The 26,755-nt window shown below is 46.9% G+C and overlaps 1 protein-coding gene across 3 annotated transcripts in view; it reads left to right on the top strand.

Annotated features, from left to right (window-relative positions):
* Positions 1 to 26,755, top strand: part of ABCG1 (ATP binding cassette subfamily G member 1) — an 83,419-nt gene that overhangs the window by 17,913 nt on the left and 38,751 nt on the right. For all 3 annotated transcript variants that reach the window (XM_069946225.1, XM_069946227.1, XM_069946224.1), the window contains exon 2: positions 2,401 to 2,644. In XM_069946225.1, the coding sequence (XP_069802326.1) occupies positions 2,401 to 2,644 (244 nt within the window). The remainder of the gene's footprint in view (positions 1 to 2,400; positions 2,645 to 26,755) is intronic.

Below are 26,755 nucleotides of genomic sequence, written 5' to 3'. Positions count from 1 at the left end.
ATAAACTGGATGTATCACTGCATATCTAGGTAGAATTCAGGGCTCCAGAAAAGCTGGGTGACAGGAACAGTAATGCAGTAATAGTGGTCATATTGTTAAATGCCAACCGTTCCCGCCTAAATTCTTCTACATTTTATTGGGGTCTTTCTACAGTACCCATCCTCCATAGATGGTGCAGGGACATTCAGCACTTTCTTTCCCGTCCTGGTCGCCTTTAATCCTGCCCCATTATAATAGCAATGGAACCTGAACCTTTCTGTAGTGATTTCGCCTTGAATCAGGATCCAGATTTCCTGACATCACTGCGCTGTTATTTCTAGTGGAGTAACCTGACCGCTCTGGGTTTTTTGTCTATTTCGCCTTCGGGGAGACACATGATCATTGGGAACTAGATGTGAAAGATTTGGACTTTTTGTAAAGTAGATTGGGTATTGGATGGCACATGAGCTCCGGAACGGCTGAACGTTATGTAATCTGGCAGGAGGTCACAAATAGCTCTGCAATGTTCTGTGGGAAGAGGCTATGACCTGGAGACACAGAGAAAGCCCTATATGAACCCCTGGGACAGAATTAATAGTGCAAATGATATAGCGTGAAACAATAACATGCGCCATGTATAATATAATTGTCCTGGAAGGAACTTCAGGCCCTCTAGCTGTTCAAAAACTACAATTCCCATCATGCCTGGACACTAACAAATCTGATGGTGCTTGCCCTTTAAATATCACAATGTTACATTGTATGTACACTACCGTTCAAAAGTTTGGGGTCACCCAAACAATTTAGTGTTTTCCATGAAAAGTCACACTTATTCACCACCATACATTGTGAAATGAATAGAAAATAGAGTCAAGACATTGACAAGGTTGGAAATAATGATTTGTATTTGAAATAACATTTTTTTTACATCACACTTTGCTTTTGTCAAAGAATCCACCTTTTGCAGCAATTACAGCATTGCACATCTTTGGCATTCTAGCTATTAATCTGTTGAGGTAAGCTGGAGAAATTGCACCCCACGCTTCTAGAAGCAGCTCCCACAAGTTGGATTGGTTGGATGGGCACTTCTGGCGTACCATACGGTCAAGCTGCTCCCACAACAGCTCAATGGGGTTCAGATCTGGTGACTGCGCTGGCCATTCCATTACCGATAGAATACCAGCTGCTGCTGCTTCTGCTGTAAATAGTTCTTGCACAATTTGGAGGTGTGTTTAGGGTCATTGTCCTGTTGTAGGATGAAATTGGCTCCAATCAAGCGCTGTCCACTGGGTAGGGCATGGCGTTGCAAAATTGAGTGATAGCCTTCCTTATTTAGAATCCCTTTTACCCTGTACAAATCTCCCACCTTACCAGCACCAAAGCAACCCCAGACCATCACATTACCTCCACCATGCTTAACAGATGGCGTCAGGCATTCTTCCAGCATCTTTTCATTTGTCCTACGTCTCACAAACGTTCTTCTTTGTGATCCAAACACCTCAAACTTGGATTCATCCGTCCACAACACTTTTTTCCAGTCTTCCTCTGTCCAATGTCTGTGTTCTTTTGCCCATCTTAATCTTTTTCTTTTATTGGCCAGTCTCAGATATGGCTTTTTCTTTGCCACTCTGCCCTGAAGCCCAAAATCCCGCAGCCGCCTCTTCACTGTAGATGTTGACACTGGTGTTTTGCGGGTACTATTTAATGAAGATGCCAGTTGGGGACCTGTGAGGCGTCTGTTTCTCAAACTAGAGACTCTAATGTGCTTATCTTCTTGCTTAGTTGTGCAACGCGGCCTCCCACTTCTTTTTCTACTCTGGTTAGAGCCTGTTTGTGCTGTCCTCTGAAGGGAGTAGTACACACCGTTGTAGGAAATCTTCAATGTCTTAGCAGTTTCTCGCATGGAATAGCCTTCATTTCTAAGAACAAGAATAGACTGTCGAGTTTCAGATTAAATTTCTCTTTTTCTGGCCATTTTGAGCGTTTAATTGACCCCACAAATGTGATGCTCCAGAAACACAATCTGCTCAAAGGAAGGTCAGTTTTGTAGCTTCTGTAATGAGCTAGACTGTTTTCAGATGTGTGAACATGATTGCACAAGGGTTTTCTAATCATCAATTAGACTTCTGAGCCAATGAGCAAACACATTGTACCATTAGAACACTGGAGTGATTGGAAATGGGCCTCTATACACCTAGGTAGATATTGCACCAAAAACCAGACATTTGCAGCTAGAATAGTCATTTACCACATTAGCAATGTATAGAGTGTATTTGTTTAAAGTTAGGACTAGTTTAAAGTTATCTTCATAGAAAAGTACAGTGCTTTTCCTTAAAAAATAAGGACATTTCAATGTGACCCCAAACTTTTGAACGGTAGTGTATATTTGTACTGAATTTTGTTTTTCTTCCTTTTTTGCAGAATTCCAGCATCCCCGCCGCTGCCATGTCAGACCCGAAGTCAGTGTGCGTGTCCCTGGATGAAGTGGTCTCCAGCTGCGGTGGGAGTCAGGACACCCCTCTGCTCAATGGACACTTAAAAAAAGTAGACAACAGCCTGACGGAGGCGCAACGCTTCTCCTCTCTTCCCAGAAGGCCAGCGGTTAACATTGAATTCAAGGATCTCTCCTTCTCTATCCCCGAAGGGCCGTGGTGGAAAAAGAAAGGTCAGTGCAGGAGGACAAACCATTGATGGTGACTTCTGGTGAAAAGTGATCAATGTTTTGTAAAGGTTTCGGGTCTTCCTCCCCAATGAGCTCTAATCTATTTTTGGAATATACTATTTCATTAATATTGCTCCATATTGGGAGCAATTCTATTCGAGAAATGCATTCTAAGCAAAAAGTAGGGGGCCTTCTTCCATACCTGTGGGCCCAAGGCCTAAATGATATATTAGCTTAGAACAGTTTGGCTGGACAACCCCTTTAAGCTTAAAAAAAATCTTAAAGATACACTCCAGGCAATACTCCATATGTTTAAAAGGCTTAACCAGCGTTAGAAAAACATGGCCACTTTCTTCCAGAGACAGCACAACTCCAGTTCAGGTGTCATTTGCAATCGAGCTCCATTTACTTCAAAGGAACTGAGTTGTAAAATTCCACCCAAACTGGAGACAAGAGTGGTGCTGACACAGTGAGGCAGAGTTACAAAACTCTCACTCACTCTGTTGCCCATAGCAACCAATCACGGCGCAGCTTTCAGTTTCTATTATTCTCTTGAAAAATAAAAGCTGTTCTGTGATTGGTTGCTAAGGGCAACAAGGACACTTTCAGTTTTAGCCAGTTTTGTATATGGAATCCTGTCTCCGCCCGCTTCAGGCTCTACACTAGCATACATAACAGCAGACCCGATTATGCCGGGATAATCCAATCACTTGGATTTTAAAATGGGAAGAATTTGGCTGTTGGGGGGTGTTCACTAAATTTTAAGGGTGTTGCTGTGATGTCCCATGTTTCACATTGAGCATTCCTTTAGGCACAGACCTGGGGCATTACAATCATAGTAGAGCCTCCTCCCCTATGGCTGGCTTCAGCTTCTCTCTTTGGCAGCCTGCAGAGCAATAGCAATTTTATTGTGAAATTAGAGATTAAAGCAACTCTACCTACAATCTGACCCCCCCAAACTACTTGTACCTTCGGATAGCTGCTTTTAATCCAAGATCCGCCCTTTGGTCCATTCGGCAGGTGATGCAGTTATTGTGCTAAAAAACAACTTTTAAACTGGCAGCCCTGTGCCCAACGGGAGTGGCCTAGGTGGCGTATGCATTAGGCTGGCACAACCTCTCTGTCCCTCCTCATCATTAGGAATGCTCCAGGCAGATTGCCTCCTATTCCCCACCTGTGTAAGCCTGGCAAATGGTCTGGATCATTAAGACACCTGTGCAAATGTTTAGCATGGAGAAAATGTTCCAGTGGCATTCCTAATGATGAAGAGGGTGGGGAGGAGGAATGGAGGTGTGGTGCAAAGTTAGGGCACAGATACTCCCGTAGGGCACAGGGTTGCAATTTTAAAAGTTGTTTTTAGGACAATAACTGCATCACCTGCTGAACAGACCCCAGGACAGATCTTGGATTAAAAGCAGCTATCCGAAGGTACAAGTGGTTTGGAGGGGTCAGATTTTGGGTACAGAGTCGCTTTAAGCCTTATATCTCCATATAAGCCTTATATCTCTGATATATTATGTGGGATGGTAAACCAGGCCCTCATGTTTCCTCACCTGCTTCTTGTGACTGTATTTTTCCTGTCAGCGTTCACACACGTAGAATGGATTAATGGGCGCTGCCTTGCGGAGATATGGGACACTTTAGGGAACACATCGCTGTGTCAGCGCATTCCCTTCCGGCAGATCAATTCATTTGCTTAGTTACTAGGAAACCAGAGAGACAGAAATGATAAGTGTCCATCCTGACCCCTGACCGATCCTCAGGGGACGACTTCTAGGTGAATGACGGCAGCTCAGGAGTATTGACTTGTTGTAATATATATGGAGGAGAACCGAGTATACGAGTCACGCTTCTCCCTGTATTACAGTATATTATATCAGATTAATCACAATATCTGATTTCTGACTTCCCTCATCCTTTCCGATCGGCTGAATGTCATGTACAGTGCCGTATATTCAGTTCTGGCTGCTTCTGGTACTGCAGCATAGGGTCTTCTGTTAGCATCCCCACAAGGTGTACCGCCATATAGTGCACAATACTATACAGTGACAAAAACTCACAATCACACCGTGATTACTTGCTAGAAAGTGCTACTGACATATAAGTATTAGTGACATTTACTGTACCATAGAGTGACCAAGTAACATTCTTGCAGGTTTTGAAACTCAGTTCCATTAAAGTACTGTAAATGGAGCTTAATTGCAAACCGCACCTGAACTGGAGACAACAGTAGGGGGAAAAGTGGCCATGTTTTTCTAGTGCTGGATAACCCCTTTAACTCACCTCTGCCTGTGCCTCTTCAGCCCCAGATCACCGCTCTGGGACCCCTGCTGGGGTCCGGGATCTCTGGCGCTGCACACATCACAACCCCGCTGATTGACAGGCCTCCCAGCCAGTCAGTGACTAAGGCGGGATAACGCTACAGTATTGCTGATCTGCCACTGATTATCGTACACTGTGTTTACCCTCATATAGCACCCCCTACAGATTAGTGTAAATACAGCTTGTTCCTTCCTTGAGGTCTTTGTGTGGCAGCCACCTCATCACAGGCTTAACATGCCCAGCCCTGTTGTTCTTATAGATGTGTCTGGCACATGCACGCTCAGCTGAACTGAGGGTCCATATGTATGGGGGGGGGTAAAGAGAGAATGTGCATCTAGCATTATATAGAGGTGCTGCCAGCGTCTCTCTACAATGGTTAAAAAATAATCCAATCCTGCGGAGCAATGTCCTGTGTGCACTGTGGCGTAGATGGAGCACAGATCTCCTTCCATCCCTGGTTACCTGCAGTCACTCATCTATAGAGGAGTAAATTACAGGCTGCTCCGAAGGTTCTTGAGTCGCCTCCTGGGCTAATCTGGATAAGTATAGTATTCTTCCCTGTGATTACAGCCGCTGCCTTACAATAGGAGCGATGAATCAGAGAAGGAAATATGTAGCCAGCCCGGTGTGTGCCATCTCCAAACTTTCTCACGTGTCGGGCATCTCATAGCCCAAGAGTTCACCCACGTATATGATTAGTGGCAACCTTCTAATATTTATTGCTAGGCTCTCTGCTTGCTGTCAGTGAATGGGACAGGGGCTGAAAACCTGTGCTGAGCTACTGAACATTTCTATTGTATCAAGTGACACAAACTCAAATAGTTTGTTACACTGTATCAGAGCAGATATCCAGAGTCCTGTTTAGCTCACAGAAGATAGTGTAAACTAGATACAATTGTTACAAACCCTCAGCTTTATTAGGACAAGGTTGGTGGATGTAAACAGGAGCGTTGCCATTCACTTAAAGCAAGTAGAGGTTTTGACAATAGAGGAGATAAGAAATGCAAAGAAAGCTGAATCATTTATTGTTAAAGGGGTACTCCAGAGAAAATATTTTTCTGTCAGATTAACTGATATCAGAATATTATACATTTCTAAATGACTGTTTTCTTGTTTTTTGTTTTTTTTGTTTTTTTTTTACAAATCTCCAGTCTTCCAGTATTTATCAGCTGCTTTATGTCCTGCAGGAAGGGGTGTATTCTTTACAGTCTGACACAGTGCTCTCTGCTGCCACCTCTGTCTGTGTAAGGAACTGTCCAAAGCAGCAGCAATAGTATGTACATGGAGGGGGGAAGTATTATAGTGGTTATCCAAATAAAAAAAAAGGACGGTAGCAGCACTTACCATGCGTTCAGATACAAAAGGATGCTTTATTGCAGCATAGAGCAAACAATACAGCAAGTGTGTTACAAAGATAGAGCAGAAGATGCGCGGAGTACCCCTTTAAGGATTTTTAATACCCATGCTTGCTGACAGTGAATGGAAACACTAGAGGACAGAAGACCTATCCTGCTGATGAAAAGATAGTTCAGACTGGATACAATTGTGACAAACCTTCAGCTGTATTTGGACAGAGTGGATTTTTGGATGTAAACAGGAGTGTTACCCTTCACTCACAGCAAGTAGATATTTTCACAATGGAGTATACTAGAAAGCTGAATTGTTTTTTAAGGCTCTGCTTGCTGTCAGTGAATGGGAATATTGCTGTTTACAAATCAAAGGCAGAAATCTTATTCTTTGATATGCTTACCAGCTATTCATTGGCAGCAAGCGGAGATCATGAAAGTGGCAGAGAATTGAAATGCAAAGGAGTAGGAGTGTAAGTAGCATATAGGAAGCTTATGTAGCAAGTATAGAACCCCAGCTTAGACCAGTCTAATACACCTGTAGGCTGTGTTCACACTACGTATATTTCAGTCAGTAAATGTATATTTTAGTCAATATATTTCAGTCAGTATTGCAACCAAAACCAGGAGTGGATTAAAAACACAGAAAGGATCTGTTCACACAATGTTGAAATTGAGTGGATGGCCGCCATTTAATTTTATTTTAAAACAACGTCTGTTATATTGAAATAATGGCCGTTATTTACTGTTATATGGCGGCCATCCACTCAATTTCAACATTGTGTGGACAGATCCTTTCTGTGTTTTTAATCTACTCCTGGTTTTGGTTGCAAGATGAGGACCACAATACTGACTGATATATACGTAGTGTGAACCCAGCCTCAGAATGGGAATTGTCTCCATCAAGTATGACAAAGTTTTCAAAGATTATGGTGTTATGCCTGTTTTCCCCTGAGGTGGCACCACAGAGTTAATCAGTGAGGTTGTATCATGCTTTATTTTATAGCACAGTTTCCCAACCTGTGCTTTTTTAGTTATTGCAAAACTACAACCCCCAGCATGCCATAACAGCCGTCAACTGTCAGTGCATGCTGGGGGTTGTAGTTTTGTACCAGCTGGAAAGCCACAGGTTGGGGATCATTGTTTTATAGAATTAACCTGATCCCATTTCATATGTCGTAGCTAAAAGGATTAAAGTTTAAAAAGTAGAAAGAAATTTCCATAATTTCCATAATTTGAACATAAAGAAACGATGAATAGAAATACATTGTGATATCGCAGGGAGCGGATGCTATTATGTTCCTGAACAAGAGGCTTTAGAACAATGGCCCAAGGGATTTTATAGTTTTACATTAATAGGACTAATCCTACAGTGACTGCAAATGGCTGACAATTTGGGGGTGCCGGGGATGGGTTTATAGGGTTCTAGGTACAAATGATACCCCCAGGTATTATTGGAAAAAAAAAAAAAAAAAAAAAAAAATATATATATATATATATATATACAGTGGTACCTTGGTTTAAGAGTAACTTGGTTTAAGAGCATTTTGGTTTAAGAGCTCACAGTTTTTCAAAATTGTGACTTGGTTTAAGAGCATTGCTTTGGTTTAAGAGCTCCCTGTACTGGGTGGGAGTGCGAGTGGGGGAGGAGCATGGTCTGCATAGCGGGTTCTACGGCCCTGTACTCTGACCCAGAAAGTCTCCCTCACCTTCCAAATCATAGCAGATCCACTTCAGGCTGGGGCTTGCATCAGGGGACAAGACTGTGGGGGTAATCTCTCCATAGCTGTAACCCCTCTCTCCCCAGACAGAGTGCTGCTATACTGTGCCCACATCTGCCCTGCTCATTCCTTCATGCTCCCTGCAGTCTCTGTCAGCCCTTGTGTTTCCCATCCTCTCCATTACTGTACAGTGACTTATAATATCACATATTCTGCTATTTCTGAATATTTGTTTCATTTGTTTTACATGTTATTCAGAATAATCATTATTTTTGGGCTGTGGAACCAATTGTCTGCATTTCTATGATTTGTTATGGGAAAATTTGCTTTGGTTTAAGAGTGGATTTGGATTACAAGCACAGTCCCGGAACGAATTATGCTCGTAATCCAAGGCACCACTGTATATATATATATATATATATATATATATATATATATATATATGCATAATTTTACCTAAATGGTGGTCCCTGCCCTGAAAAGGTACACCCATTCATTGCCCAAATAATATTATCATTCAATGCTCCAGTCTGTAAGTGCCCAAGTAATAGTGCCATAGAATGCCGAATAATGATTTCACTCTCAGCCCTCAAAATACAGCATAAGGCTATGTTCACACTACGTATATTTGAGGCTGTATAGCAACCAAAACCAGGAGTGGATTGAAAACACAGAAAGGATCTGTTCACACAATGGTGAAATTGAGTGGATGGCCGCCATTTAATGGCAAATATTTGCTGTTATTTTAAAACAACGGCTGTTGTATTGAAATAATGGCAGTTATTTACTGTTATATGGCGGCCATCCACTCAATTTCAACATTGTGTGGACAGAGCATTTCTGTGTTTTCAATCCACTCCTGGTTTTGGTTGCTATGAGGACCTGACATGAGGACCAAATACTGCCTCAAATATACATAGTGTGAACCCAGCCTTACAGTGCCAAAATGGCCTTACAATACCTAACTAGTATCACAATACAGTATCCAAATAATTTCAGTTTAACATAAATCTGCCATATCTTTCCTACAGTTCAATAATACCACCATATAATACCACCATATCACGCTTATATAATACCACTACCTCATCATATATAATACCACCATATCATGCTCAAATAATACCACCATCTAATACTTATATAACACCAGCTCCTAATTCTTATATAATATCACCTAAATAATACCACCATAAAATACCACCCTATCATGCTCAAATAATACCACCATATAATACTTATATAATACCAACACATCATGCTGAAATAATACCACCATATAATACTTATATAATACCAACACATCATGCTGAAATAATACCACTATATAATACTTATATAATATCACCATATCATACTTAAATACTTCGCAGAGAACCTGCTGATATGCCGCATTAGCTATGTATGTCAGTAATACATAGCCATTAGTTGCACCCCTGTACGTCCCTGCATTGTTGTTAAAATCGCTAAATGTTCTTATGCAAATTAATTGCATAAGAGCATTTAGGGTGTTGCTTTGGGCCGGAGAGCATCGCCACTGCCCGCCCAGCCTCCCCGCCCACTATGCATATTCATAACTGCATAGTGGGCTCTATACAGGACGGCGCAGCAGGGAAGCAGGCCCGTCAGAGACAGGTTGCTTATTGCGCATGCATGAACCCCGCTGGCCGTCGCCAACCCTCCTGAAGGTCCCTCAGAACAAAAGTATAAGGTATAAGTATAAGAAAGAACACCAGATATAATATGTGTATACCACCATATAATGTTTGAATAATAAGCCAATATAATGCTTACATAATACTATCTACATAGTTGCAACATACAGTAATACTGCATAGGTCTATAGCTTGTATATAACACCACCTTATGATGCCTATAACTAAACCACCACTATACACTTCTTATATAATACCAACGGTAGAGTGCTTATATAGTACTGCATATACAGCCTATATGTCACCCTATAGTGCCTAAATTACACTGCCATATATAGCTATCATGTATTACCCTAATAATATGCAGTTTATAATACAGTGGTGCCTTGGATTAGGAGCATAATTCGTTCCCGGGATCGTGCTTGTTATCTAAATCCACTCTTAAACCAAAGCAATCCCAAGAAATTATTGAAATGCCGACAATTGGTTTTACACCCCTAAAATAATGATTTTTTATTCTAAATAACATGTAAAAAATATGAAACAAACATTCAGAAACAGCTGAATATGTGATATTATAAGTTACTGTACAGTATAGCAATCAGCATGTGGAGTATAATATATAGTAACTGCATAAACCTGAAAAATAGCAGCAGTTTGTAGATACAGGATGGAGATGCAGATCCCCATAATGCAGTAAGGTAGCACACCAAGCTAGAATAGAGAAGCAGGGCTGCTGTCAGAGGTCTGTGTGGTCACATGGCAGCTATAGAGAAGGGAAGTGTTCAGCAGGGACCAATCAGGAAGTGAGAATCACATAAATGTGCAGGAGGAAAGTGACAGAAACTTTTCTATACATCAGTGTGATTGGCTGAGTGTAAGTGCAGGCAGGAGCATAACTAGGAATCATGGAGCCCCATAGCTAAAAAACTGTATGGCCCCCCTGCCCCTCAACATACTCAACTGGCCAAGTGCAGTCCCCCGGCACGTCACTTGTGTGCCAGGGAGCTGGGAGAACAAAAAAAGCATTGTGTCGGGCAAGGTTAATATGTGTATGGGGGGGGGGGGGGGGGGGGCTCTTGTGACTGGAGGTGCACAGGAATTGGTAGACTATGTCTATTATAGCTACTAGAGGGCCCGAAGCACAATGGCCCAGTCATCTAGTGATGTGCGAGCGGGGTCAAGCGTCTGGAAAAGATGGGTGACGGTGCGGGGAGTAAACAGTCTCTATAGCGGAGAAGCTTCGGAGTGTGATTTGCCGACACAATGGAGGAATTAGCAGGAATATGAATGAGCTGTGAAGACGCTCCGTTGTGGCGTGCTGCAGGATTTGCTGCTTTGCATCTTAAAGAATGGTTTTGTAAAGGATGTGAGATAAATGTGCAGTATTAGCAGACTGGAATCCATTATCTCCGCAGTTGGGTAGCTCCGCTGCCTCTAAGTGCCAATTACTGGCTAGAAATTGTGTGGAAAGGAACATTTTGTTACACTTGAAGAAGTAAAACTTTCGATACTTTGCCAAAGGCAATCTATTCTAGTCCAACGGCTGAGGAACTACAAGTTTCAGCATCAGAAATAAGGTGTGCTGCAGGGTCCTTGCATTTGTTAAAGAGGTAACAAAAACAACACTTCTTTCAAATCAACTGGTGGCAGAAAGTGCCAGAGATTTGTAATTTACTTCTATTAAAAAATCTCTCAAGTCTTCAAGCACTTATCAGCTGCTGTATGTCCTGCGGGAAGTGGTGTATTCTTTGTAGTCTGGAGAGCAGGACAGGTTTTTTTTTTTAAAGATATTTTATTAAAGGTTTTTTATGTTATAACTGTACAAGCATTAATTCGGTACATTAAGAATGGTGTACATCTAATCAAGAAAAATTACATGGAGATTGTAACATAAGAAGACAAGTGATGACATAGTAACAAGAATAGAGCATGTCACGTCACACAATATTTTCGTACATAAAAAAAACAGTGTTGTACAGGGGGGGGGGATAAAAGAACTATATGAAAATCCTTAGTAGAAAGGGGATTTGTTACTACTTTTGACAGTTCCTGACACAGACAGAGGTGGCAGCAGAGAGCACTGTGTATGTCCTGCAGAAAGTGGTGTATTCTTTCCAGTCTGAGGGTATGTGCACACTGAGGAAAAGGCGAGGAATTCAGCTTGAAATTCAGCTTGAAATTCAGCTTGAAATTCCTCCCGTAAAAAATGTGCAGAGCAAAGTCCCATTGTGTTCAATGGGTTTTCTGCTCTGTTGTTCACACTGCAGAATTTCCGAGCAGAATTTTCTGCTGTAGATCTGCTAGAGGAATCCTATAGAAGTCAATGGGGGGCTTAAATTCTGCTTGAATTCTGCCTGAAAACTTTCAGCTACAATTCCTCGAGAATTGCTCAGTGTGCACATACCCTGACACAGTGCTCTCTGCTGCCACCTCTGTCCATGACAGGAACTGTCCAGAGGAGTAGCAAATCCTCATGGAAAACCTCTACTGCTCTCTAGACTATAAATAATATCACTTCCTTCAGGACATACAGCAGCTGATAAGTGCTAAAAGACTGGAGATTTTTTTAATAGAAGTAAATTACAAATCTCTGGCACCAGTTGATTTGAAAAAAACACATTTTTTGTGGTGAACTAATCCTTTTAACCCCTTAAGGTCAAAGCCAATTTTCATTTTTGCACTTTTGCTTTTTCCACCTTATGTTTAAAAGGCCGTAGCGCTTGCATTTTTTCACCTACAGACCCACATGAGCCCTTATTTTTTGCGAAACCAATTGTACTTTGCAATGACAGGCATTATTTTTCCATAACATATGCTGCAAAACCGGAAAAAAATCATTTGCGCTGTCAAATTGAAAAAAAAAAGGAATTTGTTTTGATTTCGGGAAGTTTTGCATTTACGCCGTTTGCCCTATGGTAAAACTGACTTGTTAAATATGTTCCTAAGGTTGTTACGATTACAACGATATGTAACATGTATAACTTTTCTTGTATCTGATGGCTTGTAAAAAATTCAAACCAATGTTAACAAATATACGTTCCTTAATCTCTCCATTCCCAGGCTTATAGCGCTTTTATCCTTTGGTCTATGGGGCTGTGTCAGGTGTCATTTTTTGCGCCATGACATGTACTTTCTATCGGTACCTTGATTGCGCATATGCGACTTTTTGATCACTTTTTATAAAATTTTTTCTGGATTTGATGCGACCAAAAATGCACAATTTCGCACTTTGGAATTTTTTTGCGCTTACGCAGTTTACCGTGTGAGATCAGGAATGTGATTAATTAATAGTTCGGGCGATAACGTGCGCGGCGATACCAAACATGTTTATTTATTTGTTTGTTTATTTATATTTATAAAATGGGAAAAGGGGGGTGATTTGGACTTTTAATGGGGGAGGGGATTTTTTATTAATAAAAAAACATTTTTACTTTTATTTTTACTGTAACTAGAAGCCCCCCTGGGGCACTTGTATATAAACAGCACTGATCTCTCATAGAGATCAATGCTGTGTATATACACAGCAAAGATTGATTAGATCGGTGATAGATTGCTATGGCCTGCTGCAGGCCATAGCAATGTATTGCCGAGCTGGGATCAGCGTCATTCCGACGCTGGGGCCCGGCACGGGCAGAAGAACGGATCTCCCCCCTCGCGATCGCTTCGCGGGGGGAGATCCGTCCCACTAGACACCAGGGATGTGCAGTACAAAGCCTCTAAGTGCAGCAGTCAGGTTTGACAGCTGCACTTAGAGGCTTAATTAGCCGGCGCGGCAACGGGACCCGCGCCGGCTAATAGAGGCACTGCCCGGCTGCACATGTCAGCCGGGATCAGCTCCGTTCAGAGGGGGGTCCCAGCGGGACCCCGCTCTGAATACCCCCGCGGCACCATGACGTATCAGATACGTCATGGGTCGCTAAGGGGTTAAAGGGGTTATCCAGTGAAAATATTTTTCTTTTAAATCAACTGGTTTTAAATAGTTATATTGATTTGTAATTTACAAATATCAAGTCTCCCAGTACCTATCAGCTGCTGTATGTCCTGCAGGAAGTGGTGTTTTCTTTTCAGTCTGACACAGTGCTCTCTGCTGCCACCTCTGCCCATGTCAGGAACTGTCCTGAGCAGAAGAGGTTTCTTATGGAGATTTGCTACTGCTCTGGACAGTTCCTGACACAGACAGAGGTGGCAGCAGAAAGCACTGCGTCAGACTGAAAAGAAAACACGCTTCCTGCATGACATACAGCAGCTGATAAGTACTGGAGCACTTGATATTTTTACATGGAAGTAATTTACAAATCTGTATAACGTTCTGATACTAGTTGATTTGAAAACAATTGTTTTTTTCCACTAGAGTTCCCTTTAAAGAGGTGTCCCCCCTGTAATAGAAGTAGAATAGAAGTAAATTACAAATCTATATAGCTTTCTTGATTTGAAAGATAGAGATAGAGAAAGATAAAAAGATTTCCACTGGATAACCCACACACATTTTAGTCAAGTTTTTAGGCTTTGGTGACCAGACAGAAAATGAAGCCATAGGGGGAGATTTATCAAACATGGTGTAAAGCAGGGGTGGGGAACCTCCGGCCCGCGGGCCGCATCCGGCCCCTGAGACCTCCCGATGCGGCCCGCGGCCCGCAGCTCCCCTGTGATGCTCGCCGCTCTGCTGGGGAAGAAGCCGGCATACACCGCATCCTCCGGTGTCTGTGACAGCTGGCGGACACCGGAGGATGCTGTCTATGCCGGCTTCTTCCCCAGCAGAGCGGCGCGTGTCTTTAGTCTCCTGCGGGCCGCGCGCGATGACGTCATTTCATCGCGCGCCGCCTGCAGGAGAAGACCGGCACAGAGGACCTGGGAGAGAAGAGGACCTGGACAGCGTGGGAGCGGAGGTAAGGTGAGTGGGATGTTTATTTTTTTATTTGGGGGTTAACTAGGATCCCAGGGACATGATTAATGGGGGGGGGGGGGGGGGGACAACTAGGCTACCAGGGACATGACTGATGGGGGGGACAACTAGGCTACCAGGGACATGACTGATGGGGGGGGGGACAACTAGGCTACCAGGGACATGACTGATGGGGGGGGGACAACTAGGCTACCAGGGACATGACTGATGGGGGGGACAACTAGGCTACCAGGGACATGACTGATGGGGGGGGGGGGACAACTAGGCTACCAGGGACATGACTGATGGGGGGGGGGGACAACTAGGCTACCAGAGACATGACTGATGGGGGGGACAACTAGGCTACCAGAGACATGACTGATGGGGGGGGAATAACTAGGCTACCAGAGACATGACTGATGGGGGGGACAACTAGGCTACCAGAGACATGACTGATGGGGGGGGGGAATAACTAGGCTACCAGAGACATGACTGATGGGGGGGGAATAACTAGGCTACCAGAGACATGACTGATGGGGGGGGGAATAACTAGGCTACCAGAGACATGACTGATGGGGGGGGGGGGGGGAATAACTAGGCTACCAGAGACATGACTGATGGGGGGGGATAACTAGGCTACCAGAGACATGACTGATGGGGGGTGGGGGAATAACTAGGCTACCAGGGACATGCCTGATGGGGGGGAATAACTAGGCTACCAGAGACATGACTGATGGGGGGGGGGGGAATAACTAGGCTACCAGGGACATAACTGATGGGGGGGGGACAACTAGGCTACCAGGGACATGCCTGATGGGGGTTAACTAGGCTACCAGGGACATGCCTGATGGGGGGGGGGGAATAACTAGGCTACCAGAGACATGCCTGATGGGGGGGGGGGGGAATAACTAGGCTACCAGGGACATGCCTGATGGGGGGGGGGACAACTAGGCCACCAGGGACATGACTGATGGGGGGGACAACTAGGCCACCAGGGACATGACTGATGGGGGAGACAACTAGGCCACCAGAGAAATGACTGATGGGGGGGACAACTAGGCTACCAGGGACATGACTGATGGGGGGGGACAACTAGGCTACCAGGGACATGACTGATGGGGGGATAACTAGGCCACCAGGGACATGACTGATGGGGGAGACAACTAGGCTACCAGAGACATGACTGATGGGGGGGGGAATAACTAGGCTACCAGGGACATGACTGATGGGGGGGGAATAACTAGGCTACCAGGGACATGACTGATGGGGGGGGGACAACTAGGCTACCAGGGACATGACTGATGGGGGGGACAACTAGGCTACCAGAGACATGACTGATGGGGGGGAATAACTAGGCTACCAGGGACATGACTGATGGGGGGGGAATAACTAGGCTACCAGGGACATGACTGATGGGGGGGGGACAACTAGGCTACCAGGGACATGACTGATGGGGGGGGGGGGGACAAATAGGCTACCAGGGACATGACTGATGGGGGGGGGACAACTAGGCTACCAGGGACATGACTGATGGGGGGGACAACTAGGAAACCAGAGACATGACTGATGGGGGGGGGAATAACTAGGCTACCAGGGACATGCCTGATGGGGGTTAACTAGGCTACCAGGGACATGACTTGGGGGTTAACTAGACTACAAGGGGCATCACTGGGGGTTAACTACAATAGCAGGGGAACTAGGGGAACAATACTTTGCCTTGTCCTGGGTGCTGCAAACCCCCGCTACTAACTGCCGCGCACGGTATGCGGCCCTCGAATGATTTTATTAATGCCCGACCGGCCCTCGACATGGAAAAGGTTCCCCACCCCTGGTGTAAAGTGACACTGGCTCAGTTGCCCCTAGCAACCAATCAGATTCCACCTTTCATTCCTCACAGACTCTTTGGAAAATAAAAGGTGGAATCTGATTGGTTGCTAGGGGCAACTGAGCCAGTTTCACTTTACACCATGTTTTATTAATCTCCCCCATAGTCTTTTCCTTTCAAAAACAAGATTCTTGCATTAGTTACAAGTCTCCCATAAGTTTTTCCCATTTTGTGGCCAGAGAATCCCTTTAAGTGATGTGTCACTGTGCATCTTGGCAGATTAGATGTTTAGAAGGCAGGAAGCTGTTAGGGAAGCCATATTGGTTGTCAGCCAGCTTTCCTGGAGAATCCAGAACATTCGTCACACATCTACTCCTACGTTTTATGTTTTTTTTTCTTAGTTTCTGTTTGTTTTTGTGTAGTGTCATATATAAAAAGTAATGAAATACATTACAAACATGCTGGCTCTTACATACTGAGCATGGAGCTAATATTGGGAAAAGGTGGGGCATCATTTTAGGACATGCTACAGAGAAGCCGCCATAAGGTGTCCCAAATGACAAACCCAGCTCTGCTATATCTATATCATTTTTGGATTTGTAAAGCCTGCACTGTGCTTACAGCCATGATCTAAGCTTTCACCTTAATTCCCCAACCTGAACAGATCGTGTAAGGTTACCAGACATGACCCGGGGCAGGTTTGCCTCAGTGTATTTAGGCAATTAAACCTTCTAATCCTTATAATTCTGGCATGTAGAGCTGGTCTGCGGGATTAACACTGAACTAATGCGCACCGCTATGTTATATCTCATCACATACTTCTATGCGGATATGAAAGGGCTTAGAAAAACATGGCTGCTTTCTTCTTAAAACAGCACACTTGTGAGTGGTATCAGCCTCATTTACTGCAATGGATTGAGCTGCAGTAGCATACACAACCTGAAGTGGCGCTGTTTGTGCGATGCCCGGGCCCCTAGGGGCCACTCCGCTGAGAGGGTGTTGTTGCGGGCAGGAACCGGGACAACTGCTAACTGGATGGTTGCCACGGTTTAGGCATGAGGGATCACAGCTGGAAACCGGGCTTCTGACCGAGCGGAGACTAGGCATGCGATTCTTCGTTTCCTTTAGTCAGGGCACCAATTATCACACCAATGCCAAGGTTCAGAAACAACGGTAGTTGTATATTTATTGTAACGGTGGTAACTAGTAGCAACAGTCTCTCCGGATGCAACCGGGTATAAGGCAATCTTGAATAAAGCAGAGTAATGGGTGATGCTGCAATAGGCTGTGAGAGTAGCATGCTGGATGATGGGAGAAGTAGTGAAACTGAAGATGAGATGCTGGGTGGAATGAGACTTGAATGAAATACTTGCTGTTGATGATTAGAGAAGATGATGAGAGGAATGACTAAAGAACCGGCACCCAGATGAGAATCTTGAGACTTGAGACAGGAACACAGCCAGTGGACTGGAGCAGCAGAGCACACGCAGACCTGCTAAGAGAGAGGACAGACACAACCTATCCCCTCTGTGGTAGGGAATAGACAATGAGGTAGAACAGGAAGTCACATGGTAAGCCCAGCCAAAGCTCGATGACCATTGGGGGTACCATGGCAACAGGGCACAGTCACGTGATACACCAGCCTTTGCATCATCACACCATTAGGCATATACAGAGAAATATACATGAGAAGTACCATACTTGAACACTGGGGGGCGACATAATACCATTAGGCACTGATAACTGAATATGCATAAAAGAAATGAATGGAATAGCAGACCTGAACACTGAGAGGGGTGACACAATACACACAGTTTGCAGTGGACCATAGCTTTCCAGAACAGAACTGGTTATAATAAAAGTGTGAGGATAAGAGGGCCTGTTCTGGGACACTGCATTTGTAGCACCCATGTTTTTCCAATCCCTGATTGCACATACCCCTCCATGACACATCTGTTCTTCTATTAAGGCTTCACACTAGTGATCTATTTAAAGCGGCAATATTTGGGCATTGTATGGCAGATTGTAGAACAGGGATGTCAAACTGCGGCCCTTCAGCTGTTGCAAAACTTCAATTCCCATCATGCCCATTAGCTTTGGTTGTTCAGGCATGATGAGAATTGTAGTTTTGCAACAGCTGGAGGGCCTGAGTTTGACACCTGTGTTGTAGAACTATTTATCAACTGTATGGCGGTATTACGCCATTACTATATGGTGGAATGATCTGAGCTTGTTTTGTCTGTAATATTTGGGTTTTATTATAATTTAAACGCTGTATGATACCATTATTTGGGGCTATATGGGCACTGAGTGGCGGTGCTTTTTGGTTACATTACCTGCATGCTGTATGTGGTATTATATGGGAACAGTGTGACAATATTGTTTTCTATTATTTCGTTACTGTATGGCACTGCTTAGGCACAGAATAATACTGTATTGGCAATTTATAGGGGTTTTATTTTGGTGCTGTATGGTGGCACTTAGGTAATGTATAGGGGTGTTGGTTGGCGGCTATATGGTGACATATTTTGTGATAATATCAGTAATATTTTCGCCATCACTACTTAGACGCTACATGGCACTTTATGAACACTGTGTGGTAGTTTTATTCAGGTGGTATATGGTGATATTTAGTCTGCGTAGTAGACCAATTATTCTATACCTATATTACTGTAACGCCCGGAGTAGTGGATCCACTGGACCGGCACCAGCGATGGCACAAACCTCACCAGGGAGCGGAGTCTAAGGGGCCGCTGGTTTTCACCAGAGCCCGCCGCAAGGCGGGATGGACTTGCTGCGGCAGGCGACCCCCAGGTCGCTACCCCTGGCTTGGTTGCTGGTGACGGCAGGCGAGGCGTGACAGGAGCAGGTACTGACAATGGCGTGTAAGCGTACCGCAGGTGACAGGCTGAACACAGGAACAGCAGAGAGACGGGAAGCAGGAACCAGGGACTAGGAGTAGGGACTGGGTAGCGGACAGGAATCAGGAACAAGGACTAGGGACCAGGTAGCGGACAGGTATCAGGAACAACAGGGAGCTGGGCCAAACGCTATGGGAAGCATGTAGAGGCTCCAACACAGGGGACAGGGCATGCTGGGATTTATAGGGAGTGATTGGTGCAACTAACCAATTAAGGGCGGACTGGCCCTTTAAATCTGAGACAGCCGGCGCGCGCGCGCCCTAGGAGGCGGGAACGCGCGCGCCGGCCGGCACAGATGGAAGGCGGAGCGGGACGAGGTGAGGCGCCCCCCGGGGCCGAACAGACCGCAGCGCCGGGTCCCTGCACCAGGACCCCGGCAGCTGCCTGGGCAGGATGGCGGTCGCGGCGGCGGCCCGGAGCACGGGACGCCGCCGCGGCCATGACAGTACCCCCCCCCTTTGGCCTCCCCCTCTTTCTTGCCTGCAGGAACCCCTTGATGAGATCCTTATCCAGGATGTTAGCCTCGGGTTCCCAGGACCTCTCCTCAGGACCAAATCCTCTCCAGTCCACCAGGAAGAAACGTCTCCCTCTGACAGTTTTCATGGCCAGAATATCTTTAACAACGTAGACGTCGTCTGAGACGGCTTGTGGTACAGAGAACGGAGACTGATCGGAGAACCGGTTGAGGACCACAGGTTTCAAGAGGGAGACATGGAAGGCGTTCGGAATCCGCATAGTAGGAGGCAGGCGGAGTTTGTAGGTGACAGGGTTGATGCGTTTTAGCACCGAAAAAGGACCAAGGAATCGAGGACCCAACTTGTAGCTGGGAATCTTGAGTCGAACATATTTGGCCGAGAGCCAGACCTTGTCACCTGGACGAAAATTCGTGGCAGGTCTCCTCTTCTTATCCGCCTGGTCCTTCATGCGTTCAGAGGCTTTGAGTAAGGACTGTCGAGTTTGTTCCCAGATCGACTGCAGGTCAGATAACAGCTCCTCCACGGCTGGGACCCCAGAGGATGGAGAGAGAGGCAGAGGAGGACGAGGATGATGCCCGTAGACCACATAGAAAGGAGACTTGCCTGTGGAACTCGAGTCCAGATGGTTATAGGAGAATTCCGCCCATGGAAGGAGATCGGACCAGTTGTCTTGGCGGCTGGACACAAAATGCCGTAGGTAGTTACCCAGGATCTGATTGACTCTCTCCACCTGTCCGTTAGACTGGGGATGGTAGGCTGATGAGAAGTCCAGCTTTACTTGGAGCTGCGAGCAGAGGGAACGCCAAAACTTAGAGACAAATTGAGAGCCTCGGTCGGACACAATGTGAAGAGGAAGTCCATGCAGGCGGAAGATGTGTCGGAAGAACAACTGAGCCAGATGAGGAGCAGAGGGTAGGCCAGGAAGAGCCACGAAGTGAGCCATTTTAGAGAAGCGGTCCGTCACCACCCAAATAACTGTATTGCCCGCAGATGGAGGTAGGTCTGTGATGAAATCCATCCCAATGTGGTGCCAGGGATGGTCCGGGACTGGCAAGGGCAAAAGTAGGCCGGCAGGTCTTTGACGAGGAGACTTATTCCTGGCACAGACTGCACAGGAGGCCACAAAATCCTTGACATCCTGGAGGAGATTGGGCCACCAGTAGTGACGGGAGATCAATTGCCCAGTTTTTTTAGTTCCTGGATGCCCGGCCACCAAAGAGGAATGCCCCCACTTCAAGATGCGTTTACGGAGCGCGGGGCGCACATAAGTCTTCCCGGGGGGCAGTCTCTGCAGAGCAGACGTAGCTACTGGTACTAGGCGGTCGGGAGGTATAATGTGACGAGGAGATTCCTCTTGCCCCATGACATCGGATGCTCGGGATAATGCATCGGCCTTTAGATTCCTCTCGGCTGGACGGAAATGGATGGTAAAGTTGAACCGAGAGAAGAAGAGAGACCACCTGGCCTGCCGGGGATTGAGGCGTTGAGCCGACTGGAGGTAGAGGAGGTTCTTGTGGTCCGTATAGATGTTAACGGGGTGTTTAGCCCCCTCTAGTAGATGACGCCACTCCTCCAGTGCCAACTTAATGGCCAGGAGTTCACGGTCCCCAATAGTATAGTTCCTCTCGGCAGGGGAGAAAGTCTTAGAAAAGAACCCGCAGGTTCTGGTCTTGCCTGATGAGTCCCTTTGCGAGAGAACGGCTCCTGCGCCCACAGAAGAAGCATCGACCTCGAGAGAAAACGGCCTGGAGACATCCGGGCGGACTAGGGCAGGAGCAGAGGCAAAGGCAGACTTGAGGCTATTGAAGGCTTGTTCGGCCTCTGGAGGCCAACGTCTGGGGTCCGCCTTCTTTTTAGTGAGAGCCACGATGGGTGCGACCAGGGTGGAGAAGTGAGGGATGAATTGCCGATAATAGTTGGCGAATCCAAGGAAGCGCTGGATAGCTCTAAGTCCCACAGGGCGTGGCCATTGGAGGACAGCTGAGAGCTTGGCCGGATCCATTTGTAGACCCTGGTCGGAGACGATATAGCCAAGAAATGGAAGACTGCGCTGATGGAAAACACACTTCTCAAGCTTGGCGTATAAATGATTGGCCCGTAGTCTTCGGAGGACCTGACGCACTTGTGCCACATGAGTCTGCTGATCTGGGGAGAAGACCAAAATGTCATCCAAATAGACAATGACGCAGACATAGAGGAGGTCTCGGAAGATGTCGTTCACGAATTCCTGGAAGACCGCTGGGGCATTGCATAGGCCGAATGGCATGACCAGGTATTCGTAGTGCCCATCTCTGGTGTTGAAAGCGGTCTTCCATTCGTCTCCTTTGCGAATACGGATCAGGTTATACGCTCCCCTGAGATCCAGTTTGGAGAAGATCCTAGCTCCACGAAGACGGTCGAATAGTTCAGGAATAAGTGGCAGAGGATAGCGATTTTTAACAGTCACCTTATTCAAGCCCCGGTAGTCTATGCATGGGCGAAGGGAACCGTCCTTCTTCTGGACAAAGAAGAATCCTGCGCCAGCGGGAGACGTGGATTTACGGATGAAGCCCTTTTGTAAGTTCTCCCGGATGTAGGAGGACATGGCTTCAGTCTCGGGCACAGAGAGAGGGTATACCCGACCACGTGGAGGAGATGCCCCGGGAAGAAGGTCAATAGGGCAATCATAGGCCCGATGAGGTGGTAGAGAGTCCGCCTCCTTGGCCGAGAAAACATCACCGAAATCTTGATAGTCCTCCGGTAGACCGGCTAGAGGCTTGACATCAGCAGGTGACCTCGTAGAGCACTTGGGTTGAGGAGATCTCAGACACCGGTTATGACAGTCCTGGCCCCAGCTGAGAACCTCCCCAGTTCTCCAGTCCAGCTTAGGGGTATGAAATTGCAGCCAAGGAAGGCCCAGCAGGATGTTGGAAGAGGAATGGCACAAGACATAGAAGGAGATCCTCTCCTGATGTAAGGCGCCCACCTGGAGGGCTAGGGGTGCCGTCTGGCAGTGCACAGTTTCGGTAAGAATCTCCCCCGTAACCGAAGAGATAGACCGGGGTTGGGCTAGCTGGATCACGGGTAGCCGCCATCTTTGGACCAAAGAAGCAGAGATGAAACTGCCAGCAGAGCCAGAGTCGATGAGGGCAGTAGTCTGGAAAACTTGCCCTGAAGGCGTCTGGATGGAGACGGGTATAGTCAACCTTGGAGAGGTGGCATTCACACCTAGGGAGGCCTCTCCCACCGGACCTAGGTGCGAGCGTTTCCCGGACGCTGAGGACGCTGGGGACATCTCTGCCGGTAGTGATCTGCACCACCGCAGTAGAGACAGAGATTCAGCTCCATCCGACGGGCTCTCTCATCAGTCGTCAGACGAGCTCGTTCCACCTGCATTGGGACCTCTGGAGACGACTGGGGTATAGGAGCAACGGGACTCTGGAACACCGGTGCCAGCCGAGGATGGCGACGGGGCAGGCTCAGTCGTCGTTCCTGCCGGACCTCCTCCTCTCTCTCGGAAAACCGGTTGTCGACTCTGGTAGCCAGTAAGATAAGATCGTTTAGAGAAGAAGGGAGGTCGCGGGCGGAGAGTACGTCTTTCACTCGGCTGGATAGGCCCTTCTTGAAGGTGGCTACAAGGGCGGCCTCGTTCCAGTCCAATTCAGCTGCCAGGGTGCGGAACTGGATGGCGTAGTCACCGACAGAGGAGCTCCCCTGAGAGAGGTTGAGAAGAGCAGTCTCAGCAGAGGTGGCACGGGCAGGTTCCTCAAAGACGGAGCGAAACTCGGCCAGGAAGGCCCGGAGATTGGCAGCAACAGGATCATCACGGTCCCACAGTGGCGTGGCCCAGGCCAGAGCTCTACCCTCCAATAGGCTGATGATAAAGGCCACTTTAGAGCGCTCGGTGGGAAACTGACTACTTAACAGTTCAATATGCATTGTGCATTGAGTCAGGAACCCCCTGCACAGCTTGGGATCGCCTCCATATTTATTCGGGAGGGCCAATCGAAGTCCCGAGGTGGCTGCAGGTGGTGGTGGGCGCTGGCCTGTAGTATGCTGCTGTAGGGCGGCAGTCAATTGCTGGATTTGCTGCGACTGCTGCTGGATCTGTTGAGCCTGTTGAGCGACCACTCTGGCGACGTCACGGAGATCAGGCACCTCGCCGGGATCCATGGTTGGAGCCTACTGTAACGCCCGGAGTAGTGGATCCACTGGACCGGCACCAGCGATGGCACAAACCTCACCAGGGAGCGGAGTCTAAGGGGCCGCTGGTTTTCACCAGAGCCCGCCGCAAGGCGGGATGGACTTGCTGCGGCAGGCGACCCCCAGGTCGCTACCCCTGGCTTGGTTGCTGGTGACGGCAGGCGAGGCGTGACAGGAGCAGGTACTGACAATGGCGTGTAAGCGTACCGCAGGTGACAGGCTGAACACAGGAACAGCAGAGAGACGGGAAGCAGGAACCAGGGACTAGAAGTAGGGACTGGGTAGCGGACAGGAATCAGGAACAAGGACTAGGGACCAGGTAGCGGACAGGTATCAGGAACAACAGGGAGCTGGGCCAAACGCTATGGGAAGCATGTAGAGGCTCCAACACAGGGGACAGGGCATGCTGGGATTTATAGGGAGTGATTGGTGCAACTAACCAATTAAGGGCGGACTGGCCCTTTAAATCTGAGACAGCCGGCGCGCGCGCGCCCTAGGAGGCGGGAACGCGCGCGCCGGTCGGCACAGATGGAAGGCGGAGCGGGACGAGGTGAGGCGCCCCCCGGGGCCGAACAGACCGCAGCGCCGGGTCCCTGCACCAGGACCCCGGCAGCTGCCTGGGCAGGATGGCGGTCGCGGCGGCGGCCCGGAGCACGGGACCCCGCCGCGGCCATGACAATTACCTATACCTATATATACTACAGTATGTTATCTAGGCATTGTATGATGATATTATCTGGAATTGTATAGCAGTATAACTATATGGCGGGCTTATTTGGAAAACGCATGGCAGCATTATATTTGCCACTATGTGAACATATTTTGTCTATGGAGTAGCAGTATGAGGGCGACTTTATATATTGTTTATTGACTACATAGTGGAATTACTGTGCATCTTATACGTATATTACCTGAACACTATCTTATTTCCTTATTAGCCATAGGAAGGATTCCGCTATATAATGGTCAGCACTATAGATACGGGTTATTTCATCTTCTTTAGTCTGAATTTATGAGATCTATTGATTCAATTACCGTCATATGGCGGCTTCCGATGCTGACTCTGGGGTCATACCGCTCTACAACTTATACATCCATCCTAACAATTATCTAACCCTCCAGCGACTCTTCACCTCCTCCAGGATCTTATTACAGTACAAGAAAGACACTTAGCATCAGCATCTAATCCACCCAGCGCAGCAGGTAAGAGAGGAGCAGAACAGTCCTCTGCCTGGTGGAACTTTATATGATAGAATAGCCATCCCGGGCGAGGGTCTGGAGCCCCCCACAGACAATCTTGTCCTCTATTCTCCATAGAGCTAACAGGCCCAGACCGAGGAGACCATGAATATTAATGCTGGGATCAGCTTCTTCATGGTCATAGATAGGGATGTGGTATCTTTTCACAACAATTGCCATTATATGCTGATTATACACTTGTTATAAGAGGGGGGCAGGTTTGGGGGTATCTACAGCCTCTGCATTCTTGTTCACTCCAGACCATCATGAAGGATTCTTCCAGATACAGCTCACCTCTGCAGAGGTCGCTGCCAAGAAATCTTTGGCTCTGAGTGTTTGCAGCACTTCTTCAACCTCCCTGGCATCACCAGCCTTGCTGTCATGATGTCACCTTTAATAGTGCTGATACTGCTGCCCCCCAATACTATTCCTGCTATTCCCTAATACTGTGCCTGCTGTGCTGCCCACCAATACTGTGCCTGCTATTTCCTAATACTGTGCCTGCTACTGCTGTTGCTCCCCAATACTATGCCTGCTATCCCCTCATACTGTTCCTGCTGTGCTGCCCACCAATACTATGCCTACTCCCCCTAGTACTGTCCCTGCTGTGCTGTCCCCCAATACTATCCCTGCTATCCCCTAATACTTTGCCTGCTACTGCTGCCCACCAATACTATGCCTGCTATCCCCTAATACTGTGCCTGCTACTGCTGCCCACCAATACTATGCCTGCTTTCCCCTAATACTGTGCCTGCTATCCCCTAGTACTGTCCCTGCTGTGCTGCCCCCAATACTATGCCTGTTATCCCCTAATACTGTGCCTGCTACTGCTGCCCCCCAATACTGTGCCTGCTATCTCCTAATACTGTGCCTGCTATCCCCTAGTACTGTCCCTGCTGTGCTGACCCCCAATACTATGCCTGTTATCCCCTAATACTGTGCCTGCTACTGCTGCCCCCCAATACTGTGCCTGCTATCTCCTAATACTGTTCCTGCTATTCCCTAGTACTGTGCCTGCTGTGCTGCTCCCCAATACTATGCCTGTTATCCAGGGGCGTAGCTAAAGGCTGATGGGCCCTGGTGCAAAATGTTAGCTTGGGGCCCCCCATCTCACCCGATCAGGCAAAGTCCTATCTAACGTTATATCCAATTACTCTAATGTGCCACCATGTCCTAATGCACTGCCACTGCCTCCACCTCATGTACTGCACTACTTCCCCCTATAATTAATGGACTGTACTGTGTCATTGTCTAATCATTGTATTCCAATCTTTGACTCTACAGCTGAAAAACTACAACTCTCATCATGAACTGCCAGTTGGAAACGATGGGGGTTGTAATGCTGCAACCTGAAGAGCCACATGCTGCAAAACTACAACTCCCATTATAAACTGTCAGCAGGGCATGATGAAGTTTGAACTTCTGCAACCTGGAGAAGTCACCTGATATCACCTGCAGTCCTATGTAATACCACAGATAACAGTGATATCCCTCTGAGTACAGATAATGTAGTAGTCATCTGCAGTCCTATGTAACACCACA

This window comes from Dendropsophus ebraccatus, chromosome 11 (genome assembly GCF_027789765.1).
Source record: "Dendropsophus ebraccatus isolate aDenEbr1 chromosome 11, aDenEbr1.pat, whole genome shotgun sequence".
Taxonomy (NCBI): domain Eukaryota; kingdom Metazoa; phylum Chordata; class Amphibia; order Anura; family Hylidae; genus Dendropsophus; species Dendropsophus ebraccatus.
This window is presented reverse-complemented; position numbering and strand designations above follow the sequence as displayed.